General features: G+C 35.6%; 1 protein-coding gene across 3 annotated transcripts in view; it reads right to left on the bottom strand.

Annotated features, from left to right (window-relative positions):
• slc6a9 (solute carrier family 6 member 9) overlaps window positions 1-26,211 on the bottom strand; it is a 192,117-nt gene that overhangs the window by 18,451 nt on the left and 147,455 nt on the right. For all 3 annotated transcript variants that reach the window (XM_030159836.1, XM_030159835.1, XM_030159837.1), the window contains 3 exons: window positions 18,306-18,438; window positions 16,988-17,122; window positions 12,062-12,165 (listed from right to left, as the gene is read on the bottom strand). In XM_030159836.1, coding sequence (XP_030015696.1) covers window positions 12,062-12,165; window positions 16,988-17,122; window positions 18,306-18,438 — 372 coding nt within the window. The remainder of the gene's footprint in view (window positions 1-12,061; window positions 12,166-16,987; window positions 17,123-18,305; window positions 18,439-26,211) is intronic.

Genomic DNA, 26,211 nt, shown 5'->3' on the forward strand with positions numbered 1-26,211 from the left:
AATGCATTGCTGGGTCTCAGGAGGGTAAAAATGTTTTTATTTCATAGTTTTCACACAGTATGTCAGTAAATGCATGTTTCTGAGCTTTAAAAATTAAACACATGGTGTCCAGCTGAGTGGACATTTTTGTAACTCCATGAAAAATAGGTTCATAAAATAAATAAATAAATAAATAAAAATCAATCACATTATTTTTTTCATGCCTAAAGAGGAAAAAAAACCCTCAGGAAAAAAAATCTTGATTAAGGTTCTCATAATTCATGCATGAAAGGGTTAATATTGTCTCTCTACCCATTAGTGCTCCTAACGTTCTCACTTCCTGCTTCTTACTTTTCCTGTTCTGCCTTTATAATGGGTCTCACACCAGAACATTTCTATATTTTTTTTCACTTTTTTTTAATACTTGGTTTGAACAAGTGTATCATGTTAGATTCAGAATATACTTCTATCTTCAGATAACTCTATAAATAACCACATAAACTCGATAAATAACATCTCTACTTAATTGATGACATTCATGAGGCTTGTAAATTAGCATAATTACATCCCTGGTAAATAGCATATAATGTTTTATGGACCATCCCATATGTCAGGAGGGTCAGTGTATCTTTTGGTTTTGTCTTTTGGATTTTCATTTCAGAAACAAAAGAAAAAATTATGATTAATTGATTTTAACCCTTTCATGCATAGTGGTCCCTTCAGTGGACAGTTCTTCTCCAGCTGTTCTCTTGTATATTCATGGGTTTGGTTGTTTTAGTTCCAGATCAGCCAACACAGTGGACACTTGTGCACCATCCCATACAATGACATTTATACAATTATCGTAACTTTGCTGTTCATGACAAACCTGATCTGCACTAACATGTTTTAGTGTACATCAGTCGCTAATTGTTGTTAGACTGTAATTTTTTTTTTTTTTTTGCATATCCTCCTGAGACCCAGCAATGCATTTTGTCCTCTGTAGGGGACAAAAGTTTGACAGTTTTACTTAAAAAATGCTGTGCATTACAAAGGACATTCCATTAAAATCGATCAATAAATAAAAATTATTTTAAAAATGTATCTGAAGAAACTGTTGCATTATGCAGTTTACAATCAAGACAATTTTTTAATATAAAAAAGCTAAAACTGTCAAATTCCTGGGTCTGAGGAGGATTTTAACTCCATGAAATGAGTAATAACTAATATTAGAGTGTGATCAAATGTGAGAAAACATTAGCAATTTAGCAATTAGCGGCATTAAAAATGTTTTTATTTCATAGTTTTCACACAGTTTATCACTTTCTGATGATGATTTTTAAATACATGTTTCTTTGCTTCAGAAATTAAATGCACGGTGTCCAGCTGATGGGACATTTTTGTAACTCCACGAAAAATAGGTTCATAAAAAAAAAAAAAATTCATTTGCATTGTTTTTTTCATGCCTAAAGAGGAATAAAAACACTCAAGAAAAAAATATTGACTAAGGTTCTCATCATTCATGCATGAAAGGGTTAAAATATAACAAATTAAACTTGAATTTCAAGCTGTTTTTCTTTTTCAGTGTCAAAAAAGATCAACCAAATTTAAAAAACATTGATTTTCATTTTCTCTTTCTCATAACAAAAAATAGAGTCACTACGTGACAGAAATGGAAAAACCGACCAAAAATGCCCTTTTTTTTTTTTTTTTAAATTTTCTGAGACCGGGTGTTGTCATTTTCAAGGAAAGAGTGCTAATACCGTACAGCTACCTTACGATAAAAAAATTCATGAAGTGGCCGTAGGTATCATGTAGGAAGGTCCCAAGGTACCTTTATGAAGAACATGACAACTGTACGGTCTTTGTACGGCACAAAATCACATCATTTTTTCACAGAGGCCTCAAGTTAAACTCTTGCGAATTCAACGGCAGCCTTACCAACTGTGTAATATGGCCGTAAGAAACTAATGCTTGCTCCATGAATGTCTACGAACTCCAGATTTCATACGAACTGGAAGATTCGTACAAACCCATTTGTTGTTAAAATCTTCGTGACCTAGGCATTAGGGTCAGTGTATCTTTTGGTAATTGGATTTTCTTTTCAGAAACAAAAGAAAAACTAGTGGTTAATTGATTTTCATTTTAAAATATAAGAATTAAAATTGAATTTCAAGGCATTTTTCTTTTTCAGTGTCAAAACAGATTAACCAAATTTTAAAAACGGATTGATTTTAATTTTTTCTTTCTAACTAATCTAATGCCTGGGCCACAAAGATTTTTTACAAATGATGGGTTTGTACGAATCTTCCAGTTTGTACAAAATCTGGAGTTCGTAGACATTCGTGGAGGGAGCATGTCTACGATGTCCAGGTTTTGTACGAACCCATCGTTCATAAGAATCTAGGCATTGACAATCCGTGTATCATTCGTTCATTCGTTTTTCGATTTAAAACCAAAAATGAAAAAAAAAAAACAACTCGTTTTTTTTTTTCATTTTCAAAACAAGAATGAAAAATGGATAACGGTTTGTTTTTCCATTTCCCGATTTTGTGCTCAAATGAAACATGGAAGAAACGGATAACGACCGTTTCATCCGATTTTGCTATTTTCAATATAGTTCAGTTGTCTGACCCGGAAGTAGTCGTTACTAGGGAAAAAATAAACAAACGGAATCATGGCCGGACTGGAGGAATATTTTGCTATAATTAAGCAGCTGTTTGATACAGAAGCATATATCATTCATACAAAAAAATTAATTTGGCTCTTTTTCTGAATGAATGAGATACTGTTTTCTGAAAAAAATTTAATTCGGCTCTGTTTTTCTGAATTATCGAGAAAATTATCTTGTTAATTGAGAAAAACAGAGCCGAATTTATTTTTTTGTGTGAATGCAATATGCTTCCATACGTATCAAACAGCTGCTTAATTATAGCACATATTCCTCCAGTTCGGCCATGATTCCGTTTGTTTATTTTTCCCTTGTACCGACTACTTCCGGGTCAGGCAACTTAACTACACCGAAAATAGCAAAATCGGATGAAATGGTCGTTATCCGTTTTTTCCATTTTTCATTTGAGCACAAAATCTGGAAATGGAAAAACGAACTGTCATCCGTTTTTCATTCTGGTTTTGAAAATGAAAAACAAAAAAACAAGTTGTTTTTTTGTTTTTTTCATTTTTGGTTTTAAATTGAAAAACGAATGAACGAATGATACACGGATTATTGACGCTCTTTCCTTGAAAATAACAACAAAAAATTACTCAGAAAACGAAAAAAAAAGTGTTTTTGGTTGGTTTTTCTATTTGTGTCAGGTAGTAACTTTATTTTTTGATATTAGAAAGAGAAAACAAAAATCAATCCGTTTTTTAAATTTGGTTTATGTGTTTTGACACTGAAAAAGAAAAACGCCCTGAAATTCAATTTTAATTCCTCTATTTTACAACAAAAATCAATTAACCACTAGTTTTTCTTTCGTTTCCTGAAAAGAAAATCCAATTACCAAAAGATACACTGACCCAGGAAGGGTTCTATTTGAAAACAGTTGTAAAAGCACCATCTGTTGGTGGTATATGAATGATCAGAAAATGCTTTAACAAGAGTTTGATGTGACGGAAATAAAGACTGAAAGGTATAACATGATAAAGCAAAAACCTTCCTTAAACTCTGTGCCTTATGGTGAATATGAACCAACATTTATAGTCATAAATACTAGTCTATATATGACAGTGTGTGATATTAACAGTAGTTTATTGGATGATCCTTTTATTTCTCTGAGGATGTTCCACAGTGTATATGCTACTATTGCATTCTATCAAAATGTCATGATGATAATATAGCAAAAAATATTCATTACATATTTGCAGAATTGAAATATTTCTACGTTATATTCACTTGATTCTTTTTCCGAGCTTTTCTGACAACAACAGAACAGAACATTAACGTCGTTTTTGATTATTTGTGCACGGCATTAACCTGCGACATCAGTCTGACTAACACTTAATTCATGTTTTTCATCTTGCGGAAGTTGACTGTAAATCCTCAGAAGACAGGTCTGTAATACTAATACATTCAGTCGATACCTAATAATGAAATTCATGAGAAAATTATTGAACGCCATAAATTCAAGCGACTGGGTACTTGAGAATAAATCTGTTTATATGAGTGATGAAGTCAAATGTCTGTGAAAGAAAAATAATGACACTATTACAGAGAAATAAAGAATGACCAAACATCTTTATCAAGCAGTATATTTTAAACCATGGGTGTCAAAGATAAGGCCCATGGTCCAAAACTGGTCCACAAAAAAGGGTCCAATCTGGCCCAAGGGGGTGAATTTGTGAAATACAAAAATTACACAGAAGATATTAACGCTCAAGGGTGTCACTGAGTCTTGATAAATTGTTAAATACTATATTTTTCAGTTCAAGATGCCTGTTATTAAATGTTTTATATCTTTGTAGATCCATCTGTAAATTAAAATGCACATGTGTAAATGATAAGCTGAGGCGTAATATTGTTAAAATTGCACTTAAGCTACGTTCAGACAGCAGGTCTTAATGCACAATTCAGATTTTTTGGTCAAATCAGATTTTTTTGTGTGCTCGTTCCTATTACACATTAAATGCGACTTCTATCAGTTCTCAGTATGAACTGAATGCGACCCTGAAGTGACCCACATGCACAAAAGAGGTCCTGATGTAATACGTGACCACGCAGACATGTACTGTGTTTACAGAAATAACACTTCTGGGATGCAGAATTGTGACATTTGTCGCATTTCAATGACATAAAGGTTGGATAAATGCGACCTGACCGTTCAGACTGAAGTGGCATTGGAAAATATCAGATACGTATCAGATTTAGGACCACGTATGAAAGTGGCCTGGGTTGGATTTGGAAAAAAAATCAGATTTGTGCTAATCAAACTGTCTTTAACAGATCGGATACAGGTCACATATGGGGAAAAAAATTGGATTTGGGCCACATTTGTCTGCAGTCTGAACGTAGTCTTAGTTTTCTTTAGAAATTTTAGGTTGTTCATGGTTGTTCAGGTTATTCACTGTTTTGTTAAAGGATAGTTTGTAAACATAAACATTGTCATAATGTAATTTTACTTTTAAGCACTAAAACAGACAAATTTGGAGTTGTCATTATTACCCTGCCCCACAAAGAGGAGGCAACACTTCAGCAGCAAAACTATTGGTTGAATTCATAACAAATTGGGTTTATAGATTGCCAGTGACCCAGAATAGATGTGGTTACATTTTGGGAAAAGTACATCAAAGTTCAAATTTTTTATGAATGTTTTAAATCTTTTTTTCCCCATTTACTTATAATGGCCAAAATTTCAAATGTCTATAAAAACACCAACATTGTTTCAAATGACTTCAAATTTGGCAATTTTTATACACCACTCTAACATAAAGCTACGGCATACAGACCTGATCAAAATCTTAAGACCAGTTGAAAAATAGCTAGAATTTACCTTTTGCACATTTGGATCTTAATGAGGTTTTAAGTAGAGCCACAATATACAAAAGCAAGAAGGGGGAGTGAAAAAGTACTACTTTGAAAAAGTAATTTATTGAAAACAACAAGTAAACTGAAATAGGCTGTTCATCAGCTGATCAAAAGTTTAAGACCATCGCTCAAAAAATTACAAAAAACTCTCCAAACCAGAACAAAAAATTTTCTCAGGAGGACTCAGTAATGAGTAGCTCCACCGTTCTTGTTAATCACTTCAAAAATTCGTTTGGGCATGCTTGATCAAAGTGCTTTTTGTCTCACTCCCCCTTCTTGCTTTTGTACATTGTAGCTCTACTTAAAACCTCATTAAGATCCAAATGTGCAAAAGGTAAATTCTAGCTATTTTTCAACTGGTCTTAAGATTTTGATCAGGTCTGTATATTGTAACTGAAACAACACCAAGTCTTTCTTAAAGTAATCTCAATGTTGACACTTTTTTGGTTCAAATGCTGACATCACCATACGTACATGGATATAGGCATGATTATATCAGGACACGCATGACGTGTGTGCTGACTTCAGCACACGCATAGATATGATGACATCAGCTGGATCGATGCCAAAAAAGCTTCAATACGTGCCAAAGACGGGGTTTATTGTGCACTTTTTTTTTTTATAGATTATTATGCTATCGTTTTACTGGTCTGGCCCACTTAAGATTACGTTGACCTGTACAGTCGCAGAAAAAATTATTAGACCAACAAAAGTCATCAAAAACAATAGTTACGCAATCCAGTACTAACGCCTGTGTGTGTCATGTGAGTAAAACAGGCAGAAAAGAAAACATGGAATGCCTAAAAGCACTGTTTTTGTCAGTACAATGTCAAATTATTTACAAATTTATTGTTTAAGTTTTTTGAGTTGATTTAGGATCATTTTGGTGTGCTGAATCCTAAAATCATTAATTTTGCTCAATCAGGTCAACTTTCTGAACTATGCTACATATTGGCTTTTTAACATTTTTGCTTACATTTATGGGCATTTTAACATCATATGATACAAAATTCTTTCATATATCTTGCAGTGAACGAGTTCTGAAGATTTGACTTTTGCCAATTTATGATTAAAGTTTTTTTTTTAATATTACAGGTGAATGAAATGGCTTCAACTAGAAGATCTTGCAAAAATAAGCCTGACGTATTCTGCTACATCTGCAGTGAATACACCATTGTACCTAACAGGAATCAAGTCACAAGTTTCATAAATTGTGCTTACCAATCTTATTTTGGTATTAAACTTGGTGACCAAGATAAAGTTTGGGCGCCACACATGGTATGCAAGTCATGCACCGAGTATCTGCGTCAGTGGACCAAAGGCAAGAAGAGTTCTCTGAAGTTTAATAAATACATCCTGGTAGAAAATGATTTTTTTTTCTCTTAAAACGTATTTTGGGAGAGAACTATATAAAAAAAATCAACTGATAAAGTCACAAAAATGTCATCAATTTTGTGAGAAGATCAAATTTTTCAAAATCAAATTAGCAAAAAAAACCTGACCTGATTGAGAAAAACAGCTGTAATTTTTGGATTTAGCGGTGCAAAATGGTCCTAATTCAGTTGAAAAAACCTAGACAACTTGCCAAAAACATTTTTTCGTAACCCAGTGTAATTTTTCCACGACAGTATATGGCCCCTTAACTAAAATGAGGTTAACACCCCTGTTCCAAACCAATAAAACGCTCATGTACATGAATAAAACATACAGAAGTGTAGGTGTTCAGCTGGGGAAAAGCAGAAGCAGGAGTGAACTCAGACTTGGTTATGATTCACAAGGGAATTATATGGTTGCACGGCTTTGTTTCCTCATATTTCCTGTTCGGGGTTATCTCGGAGGATGACTTTGATGCAGTTCCCTTTTCTGAACACCTACAACTCACCAATCCGGCCTGTGCTCTTGCCCTTCACTATGTGTACGTTTGCATATGCACCAAACGGTGGTGTTGCAGGAGCGCAGAGAGCGACTCCATAGGGACAGAACAGCAAAACACAAGCTGATTAGGTTGCGGTACAGCTGTATGTGCAGATAGCCCGACCTCAAGCTCCTGGCACGGGAACAAATTATATCTCACCCCCCCCCCCCCCCCTTCCCCCTCCCTCCTCCAACACCCTGATGCCCTCACTCCGTCAGCATGCGAGGACAAGTTCAGGAGAGTAAATGACATCTTTTGCTCTTCTTATCTCCTCTACTGTCCTCTCTCCTCCGTCTTAACCTTCTCCACCACTTCCTGCTCGCTCCCTTGGTGTTCGAGCACCGCGCGACGAGCTTCTTAACCGTCCAAAAACATTATCTGTCTCTCTCCTCCTGTCCTACCTTATCTCACCTTCTCCCCTTCACTCCCTCAGCCCTCTCTTTTTTTAGACCTACAGCTTCGAAGTTATCTCCTGACTATTTCACCGTCGCCTCTTGACATTCTCATTACTCTCCAGCCCCTGACTCATTAGCCAAACACCTAATAAAACGTAAAACTACTTGTCTTCCCCCGTTTATCCTCTCTGGTTGTCTTTTCCGTTAGCGTAGACTTGATGCCTCCAGTAGAAGGCAATTTAGTCCATTTGTCAGGCCTCCTCTGCCTCTCTCTCTACTTCAAGCTTTCCTACGCCTCCTCATCTTTTCGCCCTTGTTGCCTGGCATCTGTGATTTGCACAAATAATAAGCTGCCGGTCTGTGTTGCTGATGCAAAATGAGAAGGGTCATATTCACGCAGGCTTTCATCACTGCTGCTGCAATGTGCACATATTACACCACCTCAAAAGTGGTACTCTTAATGCCAGGGATGGGTACTTCACTTGTACTATTTGAAGTTGAATAATCAAGTCACAGGGTTACTACACATTTGAAATTTCAAAATTCCATACTTTTTCCAGACCATAATTTCCACATGTCTTGGTAGAAAAAAAAAAAAAAAAAAATTCCAACTAGCCAACCAGTCTTTATATCAAGGTTCTAATAGTTTTGGATTTTTCTTTATAGTTATAGTTTTATTAAGTTCTGACTTTTTTTTTCCTCTAATTCAGTTAGTTTTAATTAGTTTTTAGAGCAGGTTTGCTAGTTTTTATTAGTTTTTTTAGTTTTTTTTTTTTTTCTAAATGCTTCGTTTTAGTTTAGTTTTAGTATTAATTTTAGTTTTGTCGTATCTTTTCTCTTCTTCTCTGTCGTATTCAAATAAATCCCAGACAGGACTCTGCTGCTTTCTCCCAACTTTAGTCTCCATGTTTCCAGGTAGAGTGGGGACCACAAGTGACAAGAAGTGATGGACCATGAAATGCCATATGGTGCCGCTAGCTAAAATTGCTAGAGCAAAATAAATCGATTTCGTATCAATCCGACATTGACAAAGACGAAAACGAAGGGAATTTTATCCATAATTTTCATACGTTTTAGTTAGTTTTGTAAACACATAATACAGTTTCAGTTAGTTTTCTTTTACCTCCGCCAAGGAGGTTATGTTTTTGCCAGGGTTTGTTTGTCTGTCTGTTTGTTTGTCTGTCCGTTAGTGTGCAACATAACTCAAAAAGTTATGGACAGATTTTGATTAAATTTTCAGGGTTTGTTGGAAATGGGATAAGGAAGAAATGATTAACTTTTGGGGGTGATCCGGAAGAAATCCTGGATTCTGGATCACTTTGAAATTTTCGTTAACATTGTGGTAAATGGGGCCAAAATTTTCGTTTCCCAATATCTCGCTTAATTATTGACCAAAACTCATGAAATTTAACTCAGGAATTGACAATGGGGTCCTCTATCACATTTAAAAGGCTGATCCGGATCTGATCCAGAAGGCGGATTTTATCTCAATTTATATAAAAAATGGGGGTGCCCTGACTTTTTGGCCTACTGTGCCTTTAATTTGGATAAAAATTTCAGGAAATGTTGATACTGGCACAAGGAACAAATGATTAAATTTTGGTGGTGATCGGGGCTGGGGGGGCTCACGGGGGGGCCCACTGATCAGCCTTGGCGGAGGTCTGCGCTCTCCGAGTGCTTCTAGTTTTTATTTATTTCAGTTAACGAAAATGTTTTTTCAATTCTAGTTTTCGTCATTTCATTAGTTTTCGATAACGATAATAACCTTGCTTTATATTTGGGATTCATGAGCCAGTCGTCAGAGAATTTACATCTACGCTAACTTCTGGTCTACAGGGGTTGGACAAAATAATGGAAACACCTTAAAAAATCAACAAAATATAATTTAATATGGTGTAGGTCCGCCTTTTGCGGCAATTACAGCCTCAATTCTCCGAGGTATTGATTCATACAACTTGTGAATTGTTTCCAAAGGAATTTTAAGCCATTCTTCAGTTAGAATACCCTCCAACTCTTTTAGAGACGATGGCGGTGGAAATCGACGTCTTACTTGAATCTCTAAAACTGACCATAAATGCTCAATAATGTTGAGGTCTGGGGACTGTGCCGGCCATACGAGATGCTCAACTTCATTAGAATGTTCCTCATGCCATTCTTTAACAATTCTAGCTGTATGGATTGGGGCATTATCATCTTGAGGTGAAGGTGTTTCCATTATTTTGTCCAGCCCCTGTATAAGCCACTATTTTTTTCAAATGCTGTGAACCTGCGGCTCAAACATTAGTAACTTTTCCATTGGACATCTGCGCGAAACTTGACCGATATTTACCAAATGTCAAAAAAACAGAAGTGCGTAATGTCGGTTTTTCCATTAAATCACAAATGCAATGATTTGTTTATTTATTATTGCAAGATGACACGAGAAATCATTCCATAAACATGGCGATGAACGTAAATATGGTGTTGATTTACAGATATATTCATTATTATTATTATATATTACCCCTCTATTTCGTACTAAATTAAAAAATGACTGTGTTTCCTGGTGTATCCACACATACCGCAACGTTTCTTCTTCTTCTTCACTTGTTGTAATGCCCGTCAATGTCTGTTTTTTTAATTCACCTCACTCTTATTACGAAAAAAGCTCTTTCCATTGCAGTTTTGTGTGATATACCATTTGCGCTACACCCAAAAAACCACCTCTTGCCAGCGCAAGAACTTAAAATTGAAAAATGAGACTTGTGGCGAAATTGTCGTTTTTCCATTAAGTACGTTTTTATGCGCAAGTTGTATTTGTGCAATGTGAGGGTCAATGGAAAAGCGACTAATGATGCTTTATACTTTATACTTTATGTTTTACGGGCTAACAATCGATCTGGCTGTCGAAAAAGGTAATAGAGCTGCTGCGTGTAAGCTTGGCATCAATGAATCGATGGCGAGACTTTAGAGATGGCAGCGTGAAGTGTGGGTGTGGCTTATAGTCAGGTGAGGCCAATAGTCCGGAAAGTATAGTACCCATTATGAGTTCTGTCAACGATCATACAAGGCATGTTGAATACTAAGGATGTGCATGAATAACTGATTAGTTGATTAGCCAAAACGGTGAGCATAGGGTCGACTAATTTTTATTTGGGGTATTTTGGGAGATTTACGTCTTACTTCATAGAGATGCGGAGCTAGTGTTTATGGCTGCATATGTCAGAACTGGTGTAAATGGTAGACTTATGGTTAAACCTAATATTTGGTTTGGTCAGTTTTATGTTTTGAGTGGAAGGCACATGTTAACTGTGTCACCACAACTAATTGACACAAACTGACTTCAGGGTTCCTACGCAAGTATGGAAAAGTATGGAATTTGATTTTATACAATTTCCAGGTCTGGAAAAGTATGGAAAATGGAATCAAATGTATGGAAAAATATTCATGATTCCAAGACTGTTCCCACTGTTCTATTTTCTAAAACATAAAATTATGAATATCTAAAAATAGAAATGTATCGATCTGTTTTTTTAATAGCTCGCTCATGAACAGTGTGTGGACATCACCTGTCCGTCAAAGCAGCAGTGAAACTTGACGACACCTGGGCGGGCCTTAAAATGATTTGGAGGAGGATAAGAGCAGAAGGCGGGGCATTCAACTTGTCAATCTGCACAAATGTTTTCTGGGACTCGTAGCCGACTGTATGTGCTCACACAAACATTTTAGCTACGTTAGCAAGCGTCTTAAAAAAACAGATCGATGCATAAATAAATGTACCAAAGACTAATAAAAATGGGTTTAGCAAAATATGACCCTTTTAAGCAACAAATCCGCCTTTTAAATCTACAATAAATGTCCAGACACTGAATGATCATAATGGACCAAAGTGGAAAATCTTAAAAATGCAACTTAACTTGAGAGATTATACACATGGTCGCATCCTAAAATAAAGAAACTAACCTTGTTTCAGTGCCAGGAAGAAAACTGTTTCCCAGAAATGAGGCTTTTTGTTACTGTCTAGAAATTCCTTGTAAAGTAACTGGAGATTTGTGTTAATAAATCCCCTTCCAACATCCAGCCACATAAAATGAAACATGCAAAATCATCAGGCTTTCTTTGGCAAAAGCTCTTTCTCGAGTGCAGACCCACTAAAAGCAGGAGAGAAGAAAAACATCATTTTCTTTTGCAGCTATATAAAATGCTTTCTTGCTTCTCTTGAGTGTTTTAGTAAATCTGTTGTTTTTGTCTTACTTTCTTTTTTTTTTTTTCTCCAGCAGGCTTACCAACCTGAAACAGTTGTTGTGGAACTTGTTATAGGAAGCCATAGTAATGAGACCACCCCAGGCACAGCCCAGGGAGTAGAAGATCTGGGAGGCAGCATCTCCCCAAACCTGGAACAGCAAATACACACAATCAGAAATATTCAGAGTCGGTGAGAACTAAGGATGTCCCGATCCGATCTAAAGATTGGTATCGGCTGCCGATCTGGCATTTTTTAGAAGATTGGATTGGATTTAGTCACGAGATTGAGCTGGGTTCTGGGAGTGGGGGGGTAAACAAATGTCCTGCCGCCTCAAATTAACCCTTTCATGCACGAATTATGAGAACATTAATCAAGATTTTTTTTTTCCTGAGTGTTTTATTCCTCTTTAGGCATGAAAAAAACAATGTGATTGAATTTTTTTTTTATTTTTATGAACCTATTTTTCATGGAGTTACAAAAATGTCCACTCAGCTGGACACCATATGTTTAATTTTTGAAGCAAAGAAACATGAATTTACTGTCATACTGTGTGAAAACTATGAAATAAATGTTTTTTTAATGTTGCTAATCTGATGTTTTCTCACATTTTAACATACTATAATAGTAGTTACTACTCACTCAAATAATATGCAAAAAACAACAAAACACAACAACTTAAAAAAAAAACCCAAACTGCTAATTACAGTCTAATAACAACTAACAATTGATTTACACTCAAATATGTTTCTGTGGATCAGGTTTATCAAGAACAGGAATGCTACAGTAACGGTATGAATTGCAGTGTATTATGGGATGGTGCATAAGTATCCATTGTGTTGGTTTTTTTTGTTTGGTTTTTTTTTCAGCTTTTTTATTTTTTATTTTTTTTTTTATTAGTGATAGTTAACAAGACAATGTGGACAGAAAAACAACAACGCAAAAACAAAAGGAAACTCAAACAAATAAACAAACAAAAAACAACAACAATGACAGAGTATTGACAAACAACAACGTCATATTACAATGAAAAAGATCAGAAATGTAAATAGCAATATGATAATAATAATGATAACATGATGATAATGATAACAATAAAAATATTATTTTCTAATCCAAAAAAAAGAAAAGGAAAAAAAAAAAAAAAAAGCAAGGGGGGGGGGGCTTGGTTGAAGAGAGAAAGAGGGGAGGGGAGAGAAAGGGGAAGAAAGAAGTGTAGGTGGGAATGAAGGGGAGCAGGGATCCTGGTTTGTCTGTATGTGGAGGTAGAGAGAAAGAATGAAGTTAATGTGGATGATGTAAATTAAAAAATGTTTGTTATGGGTTGGATGTGGTCTGATATGTGATCCTGTACATGGCTGTGGTTTTGGTTACTGCTTTGGTACGAGTTCTGGGTGGACTTTAGATAGTCTGTGAATGGGTTCCATGGGTTCCATCCACTGTGTTGGTTGATATGCAAGTAAAACAACAAAATCCATGAATATACAAGAGAACAGCTGTAGAATAACTGTCCTCTGCAGTGACCACTGTGCATGAAAGGGTTAAAGTTTCCGAAGATACACTCAAAAAAATGATTCTTGGCTTTAATAAACATGAAGTAATATTTTAAAGTAAAATGTAACTGAAATATATGAAATTTAAAGTTTATTTATCCGAAAAAGTCAAACATAATGTGAATATGCTTAGTATAATGTGAATCTGAAAAAATAAAGTAAACTTTATTTACTAGATCACATAAAAAGGCTGAGCGTCACAGTCAAACACAGTTTATGTAAAAGTTTGCATTAACTAAATCAAATCTGACTGAAGGTATTTAATTTATTCATATTGACTCAATATGATAGAAAAAACATTGTATTAACTGCAACTCTTTACATTAAACTTATGTAATAAAATTACATGGAAAATTTACATGTAATTAAAATACATAAAGTCAACATTTTTGGCTTAATTATTTTTTTGAGTGTAGGGAAAAGCTGCAAAACAGCGGGAGACTTAGAAGCCTTTAAGGTCTACGCATAGTCATTATGAGGTACGTACAGTAGTGGTGCACAAGTCAGGTTTTTTTCAACCTGCGGCGCTTTTGTGGAATTATTTGACCCGGCCCAATCCACTCCACAAATAAACTGACACACTTCAAGTAGAGCTGAAAATGCCAGAACTCATGTCATTTCAAGCTTGTCGCTCCATCTTACGGACAAGACAGCGAGAGTCAATCGGACAGTGCCTGTGTTTTTAAATTGCTGTGACCTCAACTAAATTTTTGCACTTTATTAACTGCACTTTTAAAAAAAACTGTCACACTTTTCTGTTATGACAATACTATTACTGTTTGTTTTAATTTGTTGTTACTACCTGTCTGTAACACTTGTTTTCTTTCTTGGCGTGTGCTGCTGACCTCTTTGCCAGGTCACCCTTGTAAAAGAGATCTCGATCTCAATGTGATTTTATCTGGTTAACCCTTTCATGCATAGTGGTCACTATAGTGGACAGTTATTCTCCAGCTGTTCTCTTGTGTATTCATGGGTTTAGTTGTTTTAATTCCATGTCCTCCTAAGACCCAGCAATGCATTTTTGTCCTCTGTAGGGGACTAAAGTTTGACAGTTTTAATTAAAAAAAAAAAAATGCTGTTCATTGCAAAGGACATTCCATTAAAAAATAAATAAATGAAAATAATTTTAAAAATGTACCTGAAAAAACTTGCATTTTGCAGTTTCCAATCAAGATGACTCTTCAATGTAAAAAAGCTAAAGATTTTCACTTTACTGGGTCTCACAAGGATATCAACCAACACAGTGGACGCTCATGCATCATCTACACTGATATTCAGACCATTAATGTACAGGGGTTGGACAAAATAATGGAAACACCTTAAAAAATCAACAAAATACACTGAACAAAAATATAAATGCACAACTTTTGTTTTTGCTCCCATTTTTCATGAGCTGAACTGAAAGATCTAAAACTTTTTCTATGTACACAAAAGGCCTATTTCTCTCAAATATTGTTCATAAATTTGTCTAAATCTGTGTTAGTGAGCACTTCTCCTTTGTCCTTTGCTGAGATAATCCATCCACCTCACAGGTGTGGCATATCAAGATGCTGATTTGACAGCAGGATTATTGCACAGGTGTGACTTAGGCTGGCCACAATAAAAGGCCACTCTAAAATGTGCACTTTTACTGTATTGGGTGGTCCAGGGGGTTCAGAAAACCAGTCAGTATTTGGTGTGACCACCATTTTCCTCGCACAGTCTTCTTCATGAATTCTCTGAAACAGCTTTGGAGATGGCTTATGGTAGAGAAATGAACATTCAATTCACAGGCAAAAGCTCTGGTGGAGATTCCTGAAGTCAGCATGCCAATTGCATATTCCCTCAAAACTTGTGACATCTGTGGTATTGTGCTGTGTGATAAAACTGGACATTTTAGAGTGGCCTTTTATTGTGGCCAGCCTAAGGCACACCTGTGCAAAAATCGTGCTGTCTAATCAGCATCTTGATATGCCACACCTGTGAGGTGGATGGATTATCTCAGCAAAGAAGAAGTGTTCACTAACACAAATTTAGACAGATTTGTGAACAATATTTGAGAGAAATAAACCTTGTGTGTACACAGAAAAAGTTTTAGATCTTTCAGTTCAGCTCATGAAAAATGGGAACAAAAACAAAAGTCGTGCATTTATATTTTTGTTCAGTATATAATTTTAATATGGTGTAGGTCCGCCTTTTACGGCAATTACAGCCTCAATTCTCCGAGGTATTGATTCATACAACTTGTGAATTGTTTCCAAAGGAATTTTAAGCCATTCTTCAGTTAGAATACCCTCCAACTCTTTTAGAGACGATGGCGGTGGAAATCGACGTCTTACTTGAATCTCTAAAACTGACCGTAAATGCTCAATAATGTTGAGGTCTGGGGACTGTGCCGGCCATACGAGATGCTCAACTTCATTAGAATGTTCCTCATGCCATTCTTTAACAATTCTAGCTGTATGGATTGGGGCATTATCATCTTGAGGTGAAGGTGTTTCCATTATTTTGTCCAACCCCTGTAACTTTGCTGTTCTTGATAAATCTGATTTGCACGAACATGCTTGAGTGTAAATCAACAGCTAATTTTCTCAAGCAAAAAGTTTTTATTTATTTTTTTAATGTATTATCTCCATGAAATGAGTAAAAACTAGTGTTAGAGTACGATAAAAAGTGAGGAAACATCAGATTAGCTGCATTAAAAATGTTTTTATTTCATAGTTTTCACACAGTATATCACTTTATGATGATGGGTTTTAAATATATGTGTCTTTGCTTCAAAAATTTAACGCATGCTGTCCAGCTGAGTGGACATTTTTGTAACTCCATGAAAAATAGATTCATAAAAAAAATTCAATCGCATTGTTTTTTTCATGCCTAAATAGGAATAAAAACACTCAGGAAAATAATCTTGATTAAGGTTCTCATAATTCATGCATGAAAGGGTTAAATAAAGGTCTGATAAAATTAAAAAAGTTCCATCCTGACCCACGAGTAACCTGCTGATCACTAACATATAGCATGGAACACACCCCCATGTAATCCCTGGACCGACCTGTCTATGGACACAGTTACAGCAGTGGCAAACATATGTGCCGCAGGCAAAAACCGGCCTGCCAAAGGTTCTAATTTGTCCCACTTTATGAATTTGGAAAGTGCAAAAATTATACTAAAGTTACTGAAGAGTCAAAGGTGTCATAGTTGTTTTAGTTCAGGTTCACATTCAGTCCAATTCCGATCTCAAGTAAAATAATAGCATAATAACCTATAAATAAATAATGACTCCAAATTTAAATCAAAATTTCATCGTAAAAAGTTGGTATCGGATCGGTATCGGCAAAACTCAGATCAGATCGGAAGCAAAAAAGAATCCAGATCGGGACATCACAACTGTTTTTTTCACACCTTTCATGTAGATTTTGTGTTTGTTCTGGTGCAAACCTTAGCATCGAGAACCTTCTGCCACTGTGGAGTGAGATAGTACTTGATGCCGTTGAGGGCTCCATCCAGAGTAATGCCACGAATGAAGAGGATGGTCAGAACAACATAGGGAAAAGTGGCAGTGAAGTACACCACCTGAACAAGCACATACACACAGATACAGATGGAAACAGCCTCAGTAAAATGGATACTTACTTGGATATACAGGACAATTATTCTACTTGGTACAGTTTTATGCCATGTTTAACTTGTTTTAACCCATTGTCAAAATAGTTTTTTCTCTATATTTAAATTTTCTTAAAACATTTATCACCATTTCTTATAATATTATCCTCTACATTTTGTTTTTTTCAGTGAATATCAGGTATTTTCCCATATTTAATTCACTGATCATGCAGATGTTCATTAACCCATAAAGACCCAAACAGCTACTAGCAACCAAAACCATCTCCTAATCTAACATGTTGATCTAACTTGAACCATTAATTCTATCAATACGTTGAAATAACGCAGGTAAAATACAGTTTGTCATCTTTTCATGGTCATCAGATATGAACCATTTGGATGTTCAGAGGCTCTGTAGTTACCATGGAAACACTGTCATCTTCTACAACATTGATTCCCCAGTAAAACCCATGGAGTTGGCTCAATGACAGTGGATAGACACACTTGGTTTATGTTCAATTAATGAGAGATTTGACTGAAAAAGACATATTTCTTTCAGTTTTCTCCGTTTCTGATGTAATAACCCTGAACTTTAACCTGATCTTTTATGAACATCTACATTGTCAGCAAATTACATATAAGAAAATACCTGATTTACACTGAAAAAACACAAAATACAAAGGATAATATTATAATAAATGGTGATAAATCACTTTAGAAAGGTTACATAGAGAGAAAAATTCATTTGAGAACTGACACAAAAGTAGCACTGGGTCTTTATGGGTTAAAGCTCAGATTAAAGTTGAGGGTTTTTATATCAGACACAGGGAAAACTGGAGTAAAAAGGGACTTTTTCAGCAAAGATATCAATAACTGAACATACAACAAGTATCTCCATCTACTGTCATTTATGAAACTCCATGGGTTTTGCTAGTGTAGAAGATGACAGTGTTTCCATGGTAACTACGGAGCCTCTGAACGTCCAAATGGCTCATATCTGATGACCATGAAAATATGACAAACTGTATTTTTCATCAATTATTTACATGTGTTAATAGGCTTGGTGGCTCAGCAGGTATTAAACAGTTTCCATCAGCTGTTTGGGTCTTTATGGGTTAAACACTGTGTTTCTATGCAAATGCATGTGTCTGACCTTTCCAGAAGATTTAACGCCCCTGATGAGACAGAGAAAGACGACAAACCAAGACACAGCCAGGCAGCCCAGGATAGGAAGACGCACTTCTCCGAAGTTCCCGATGTCATCAGAGATGTTTAATACATAGTGTCTGCGTGAGAAAAGAAGACAAAGGCAGCTCTATTACTGACAAAGAAGAAGAGGTGGATCATCTTTGCAAAGATACTCCGTAGAAGGGCAAAGAATGATCCACACAATGGATTTCATGTTTTTTAATAGGAAATTATCCTGCACTAATATTGTGAGTATATACAATTCAATTCAGTGAATGAATTGGAATTGGAATTAGAGGAATTGGAAATGAATTCACTGCAATTTACATATCCCATTACATATCAGTGACAATGTGATACTATTAACATAGATCTTTCATCCAAATGGAAGTACAGACACTAACATGAGCATATGTTCTCGACTGCAGCAGGTCCAAAATTGTGCTGCGAGGTTGCTGACTTGCACCAACAGAAGGGCTCATATCACCCTGATTCTAAAAGCCCTTCAGTGGCTCTCAGTCACCTTCTGCATTCATTTTAAAATCCTGGTGCTGACCTTCAGAGCCCTGCATGGTCAGGCTCCCTCCTACATCAGAGACTTGTTATGTCCCTCTACCCCCTCTTGGAGGCTGAGGTTGCTGAATCAGATCCTACTTATGGTCCTTCATACTTGTTTCAGGACCCGAGGAGACCGCTCCTTCCAGGCCGTTGTGCTGAGGCTGTAGAATGATCTTCCACTCTCTTTACGTTCTTTGGAGTCTGTTGATGTTTTTAAGCGTAAACTCAAAACTCACCTGTTTCTCCAGGCATTTTTACAACAGTAGATTAAGGGTTCTTTCATGACCGCCATGTTTATTTTAAGGCTATGGCTACTGCCACAGGACTGTGGCACAAAATATGGCTTTGTCGATTGCCACAGAGCCAGTCAAATGTTAGCATTTGCACTAGAGCCAATCATGGATACAGTTACATGAAGTCATTATCCTCTTGTTGCCACAGTGCTGTGGTCATATATGGCATATACCTCAGTGCATTCTTTTGTGCATTTTGCTACCACAGTACTGTGGCAACTGATGGAAGAAACAACAAATTGGTGATAGTATATATAGTATAGAATAGGAATTATTGTTCTAAATACTCTATATGTTGTTTTATGGTGTTCTTTACTCTGGAGGCTGGAGAAGCTGGGCGCAGCTACATGTCAGATGTGGCAGTGTGCCATGTGACTTCTCAGTTCTGTGTAAGTTTAGTGCTGTGGTCCTGTGGAATTCTGCACTCTGAACGTTGTCCCAGTGACTGATTTATATCAATGTCGGATTTACCTACCCCCCCACCTATTCACTATCTGATTGTCTTGGTGCTTTTTTGATACGCACGTTATCATTCTAGACATGATGGTCTGTGGTAATAGACCAACCCATATTTTGTGCCACAGTACTGTGTGAATAGCAACTTCATTATTTTAATTTATACCTTTTTATGATTGTAATCTTGTTTTATTTTCTGTGTTTTCTATGTATTTGATTGTCTTTTGTGGAACACTTTGTGACTTGTCTTGTCTGTGAAAGGTGCTATGTAAATAAACTTTACTTGCTTAATGTTGAAAAATTATCAATATCTTCATTTTAAAGTAATCAAATGAAACAATGTTTTGGTAAATGCAATTATCATTTATTAAAGTACCTTACAGGGTATTCTGGGAAATGAAGTGCTGTCCTATCATTTTCCATAATTTAAAAGTTATTACAATTTTAATGATCTGATTCATAGAGTATGTTTTGAATGTTAATTTGTGTTTTAAAAAAAGGCCTATTTACTATTATAAAGTATTGTGTACTTAAAGCCCATACAATAATATCTGTATTAAATTCATACTGTAATCATATGTAATACTGTAAAGCTTCATTGTTAAATACACCTTAATTATGTATCATGAATTTCTTTGAATTTCATGGAATTCCAATTATACTTCCTGAAATTTGAATTATAATTGCAATTCCACATCCTTGCAATCTCAATTCAAATTCAAATTCAAGAAATGAACTGGAATTTAGGGGTCATTCTCAATTCAATTCTGAATTTTGTACAACCCTAGAACATAAGGGATTGAATGACCTCAATAATGCACCTCATCTGGCATGAATATTACCCTGTTTGTACTTGCAATAAATATGAACAGACAAGGAAAATAAGATGAACGTACGGCTAAGCATTCTGGCTAAAAGCTCATTTATTAACTCGTCCTTATAGCTGTTCAGGGGATTAGAAGCTACTACCTGAAATTTGATTCATCGCACACAATGACGACCCAATGGAGTTAACCAATTATAGCAGTTATACTATCCATCAATGTAAAGAGCAGGAGCCATAAGCACCTGAGACCAGCGGATAAGCTTTTAGGCGGGATTAGCTGGATGAACATGCCCCCTGATGCTTTGTGTTTAATCTGTGCATTCTGCCAGTGAAAAACAATCCATTTAGAAGATGAACTGTTGCGTGTTCTTTAATAAAAACATGAGGATTTGTTTGTGCTTGATAGCAAAATTATACAGTACGAGCTCACGGTGCCGCTTGTGAATTTGCATAAAGGTGGGAGGTCAGGTGCAACGAGACAGAAAGGCTATTAATATGTAAAAGATAATGACAAAATCTGTGCTGTGGTGAAAACTGGTGAGAGTATTAGAACTTCCAACACTGTTTTTTTTAAGTACACAGATGTTAAAATGTAAGAAAAAAAACAAAACAAAACAATAATAAATGGGTGCTTCTATGAAATTGGACAGAAGGGCTAAAAATTCAAACCAGATGTAGACTAATGTTATGAAGCAAATTTGGAAGCACTTTGGGTCTATTTTACAAATAAATAATTATTGAGATAAAAGAGAAACAATTTTTCAAATAAAACACATTTTTATATTATTTTTATACAAAAATCCGCATGTAACAGGGTAAAATGGACACAAAAATTACGCGCTACTATTTTTTTGAATATCTTTTTATTCTCTCACAGGTACATTTAGGGAATAGAACTAATTATGCAAGAAAATGACCGCTGTTGCAAAATCACTCGCGATTTATTTGTGTTTAACTGAGCAGGTTCTGCATGTAACACGAGTGGACACGATGGGTTACACACAAAACCTGGAATGATACTGAGATTCATGAAAAACCCACATGTCTGGATTAGAAAAACCACTAGGATCATCAAATTTAACACAGTGTCTTTATTTATAGCGGTATATAAGATCATTTACAGTCATGTTTCCAGATCGAATGCACTGACACCTAGGTAGTTTTTCATGTCCCAGTTTTGGTCCTATTTTTGGCCCCAATATTTGATTAAAAATTCATTAATTTTGGGATGGCTCAGAGCAAGAATATAATTTTTTTTGCATTTATTTGAGGTCATCATTAGGTACATCCTGGATGGAAATATGTCTAAATTTCTCATTTATTATCGGGTCTAAAAAACTGGAAAAGTACCAGGTACCAAAGTAAACCCAGTTTCATAGAAGCACCCAAATGGGGAATTATGACCCGAGGCTGTAGCTTTTACACAGTAAGTATCGTTGAATTTCTCCAAAAAGGTGAACACAGCAGGATAGATAAACATGTTATGCTTACAATTTCTAATCAGAAGAGAAATTAATCAGCAGAGCCATTACACAAAATAATTCACTGTGTGTGCACTGATTGAGTCATGTAGAACCAACACTAGGCTGCTGTAGCATGACCACAGAAACGCATGAGCTCCAACCAAATCCTCTGTTCTAGGTGGGGAAACATTAAGAAGATGGACATTTTTTTCTTCATTTTTTCCCCCCTATTTCATATAAAGACCCTGTGCTACTTTTGTGTCAGTTCCAAAATGATTTTTTCCTCATAGTTTAGCCTTTCTTAAGTGATTTATCACAATTTATTATAACATTATCCTCTATATTTTGCCTTTTTCATAGTAAATCATGTATTTTCCATATTTTATTTCCTATTTTTAATCTAAATGGTCATGAAAACTCAGTTAATTCCAAGGTTATTACATCATATCAAATAAAACTGAAGAAAAACTGAGTTTTTCAGCAAAAATATAAATAACTGAACATAAAACAAGTGTCATTTATTAAACTCCACGGGTTTTACTGGTGAATTAATGTCTCTACGGAGCCTCTGAACATCCAAATGGGTCATATCTAATGACCATGAAAAGATGACAATCTGTATTTTATACCGCTTATTTACATGTATTGATAGAATTAACGGATCAACAGGTATTAAACAGTTTAGATCAGTAGATGCTCTTTGTTGTCAGTGGCTGTTTGGGTCTTTATGGGTTAAGAGCAGCTGGTTACATATTTCCTAATGACCCTGGTGATGAAAAAAGTATTGCTAAAAATTTTACTCAAAAAAAAACCTTCAACAACACACTTCTAATTTAAAAATATGTAGAAAACTAAAGGTATTGTCAATGTACAGTATTAACACATTTCAGAGTACAGCGATTTAACCCTTTCATGCACAGTGGTCACTACAGTAGACAGTTCTTCTGCAGCTGTTCTCTTGTATATTCATGGATTTTATTGTTTTAGTTCCATATCAGTCAGCACAGTGGACACGTATGCATCATCCCATACACTGTAATTCATACCATTAGTGTAACTTTGCTGTTCTTGATAAATCTGATTTGCAGTGACATGCTTGAGTGTTGAAGGGGTGGGATTAAATAAATTATACTTCCTCCACTCCTTTGAGAATGTGCAAATGAAGTCATGCATATGTATAACTTTTGTTTTTGTTTTTTTTTGTTTTCTTCCATGACCTCTTACTACCTGTTTTTTTCCTAAGGACTAAGTAAGAATACTTTGTCTTGTTGCATATTCAAAATAAACTAAACTAAAAAAAAAAATCAATTGCTTGTTATTGTTACTAAACTGCAATTAACTGTTTTTTTTGTTTGTTTGTTTGTTTTTTTTTTAACAAAAAAGTTGTTTTTTTTCATATTATCTCCATGAAGTGAGTAATGACTAGTATTAGAGTATGTTAAAATGTGAGAAAACAGCAGATTAGCAGCATTAAAAAGGTTTTTATTTCATAGTTTTCACATGATATATCAGTAAATCCATGTTTCTTTGCTTCCAAAATGAAACGCATGGTGTCAAGCTGACATTTTTTAACTCCATGAAAAATAGGTTCATAAGAAAATTGTCAGTCACATTTTTTTTTCATGCCTAAAGAGGAATAAAAACACTCAGGAAAAAAATGCTGATCAAGGTTCTCATAATTCGTGCATGAAAGGGTTAAAGTGCTGACTGTGTTTGTTTTCCCTTCATGGATGCATTGTTATAAATCATAAATCCTTCTTATTTATATTTCTTTTTCCACAGTTATATGGGAACTCTCACTGCTGATGCCTCTGTTAACATAAGCCCGTAGCTGCTGCATGTTCAGGCGCATCTAGTCCAAATATTGAATGAACACTTCTGCAAACATGAGGCATGTTGAGGCTGGTTTATCTAACAGGTGCAAGTCAATTTTGACCTCTGGGTCAATTACGATAAGCCTGTACATCTGAGTCCAGAAAGGTTACTTGTATAATGTGGAGAAAACAAAAAACAATTTTTCCGGATATACAGTCGCGGAAAAAATTATTAGGCTGCTGGTTCCCAACCTTTTTTGGCTCGTGACTCCATTTTATCACAAATTTCTGGCGACCCCTGACATTTAAAACAAAGACTTTTTTTGCTAAAATTATTCTATTTTGATCATATAATAGTTTGCTATAGTATGTTGCAAATAAACGTTAATTTTAGACCACATTTAGCCTATATAATGTATATTATTATGGACGGAGGCAGAAAAGCCAGGTGTAGATTACTGCACAAAGGGAGACTTTTATTTTCCTCGGTCAGGATATGTACAGTCAGTCCAGCTTGTATTTATAAGGCTGACAATTAATACTGAACAAACAATAAATCAAACTATGAATTATGAAAGAGCTGCAGCATCTGAAACCGACCACAATGAACATTTGACAGATAAACAGAACCACAGTGCTGCAGTTTCAGACTCACAGTTTGTCATGTCTGTTATGGATTGGGATTGTCTCTCTCAACTCACCATATATTTTTTATTAGTAAGTTTTTTAAAAAAAAATTTTATCAGTAACTAGAAATTTCAGGTGACCCGATTTGAATTCCAGGCAACCTCATGTGGGGTACCGACACCAAGGTTGAAAAACACTGTATTAGACCATCAAAAGTTGTCAAAAACAATAGTTATGCAATCAAGTACTAACTCCTGTGTGTATCATGTGACTAAAACAGAAAAGAAAACATGGAATGTCTAAAAGCACTGTTTTTGTCAGTACAACGCCATAGATATTGATGTAAGAACTGAAAGGGATTTTGGTTATTATCAAGAAAAACATGGAAAATGGATAAATATCAGCTCTGAAATTAAACTCTTATGAGCTATTTTTGTTGTTATCATTATATCATCGTCATCACTCACTTATCCATATAGTTATGATAGTGTTTATTATATCGTTCCATAGATGTTCTAGTTCAGTTATCTGTGCATCAACTGCATTCATGTGTCTCCCCTACTTCCCCCCTTCTCCCCCTCTCCCTCAATCTCTCTCTATCTCTATCGCTCTCTCTTTTCTCTGAGGTTTATTACAAATTCTAAAACCATGACACATCATTGTGACTTGTATTCCAGAGTGGGGTGGCCTGTCCTGTCCACTAGGAGGCTGGGACACTGGTACACCTTCATTTATAAGGCCATACTTGGACTACTGCCTTCCTATATCTGTGGTTTGATTATGAGAAGAAGTGTTGATTCTTACTGTCTGCGATCGAACGAGCATTTATTCCTCTCTGTGCCATTTGCCCGTACAGAGCTGGGAAAAAGGGCATTTGTGTACTCTGCTACATCCACATGGAACACGAGGGCCGTTCAATAAGTTCATGGCCTCACCCAGAACAGAACAACACAGACTGATAATTTATATTTTATTTTTCAACATAATCTCCATTTACAGCAATGCACTTGGTCCATCGATGTTCAAGCATCACTATCCCATCACGAAAGAATGTAACATCCTGTATTATAACAACCAGTATTTCTGGGTGAGGCCATGAACTTATTGAACGGCCCTCGTATGTTGCTAAAAGACTGGAAACTCTCTGAATTGATCTCCCTGAATGCTTTTAAATCCAAACTCAAAGTGCTGGAGAAGAACTCAATAACCTGCATGTGTTTTTCATAGGTTGAATTGTCCTGCAAATTATTGTTTGTTGTAACTGTATGGGGTAATTGTATGTTGTAAGTACAGGGTGGGGAAGCAAAATTTACAATGAACATTTAGTTGTTTTTTTCTCAGCAGGCACTATGTCAGTTGTTTTAAAACCAAACATATATTGATGTCATAATCATACCTAACACTATTATCCATACCTTTTCAGAATATGAATAATCAGGAAAGCAAACGTCAAAGAGTGTGTGATTTGCTGAATGCACTCGTCACACCAAAGGAGATTTCAAAAATAGTTGGAGTGTCCATAAAGACTGTTTATAATGGAAAGAAGAGAATGACTATGAGCAAAACTATTACGAGAAAGTCTGGAAGATACTATTAAAGAAGAATGGGAGAAGTTGTCACCCCAATATTTGAGGAACACTTGCGCAAGTTTCAGGAAACGTGTGAAGGCAGTGATTGAGAAAGAAGGAGGACACATAGAATAAAAACATTTTCTATTATGTCAATTTTCTTGTGGCAAATAAATTCTCATGACTTTCAATAAACTAATTGGTCATACACTGTCTTTCAATCCCTGCCTCAAAATATTGTACATTTTGCTTCCCCACCCTGTATG

Source organism: Sphaeramia orbicularis, chromosome 17, assembly GCF_902148855.1.
Source record: "Sphaeramia orbicularis chromosome 17, fSphaOr1.1, whole genome shotgun sequence".
NCBI classification, from domain to species: Eukaryota; Metazoa; Chordata; class Actinopteri; order Kurtiformes; family Apogonidae; genus Sphaeramia; species Sphaeramia orbicularis.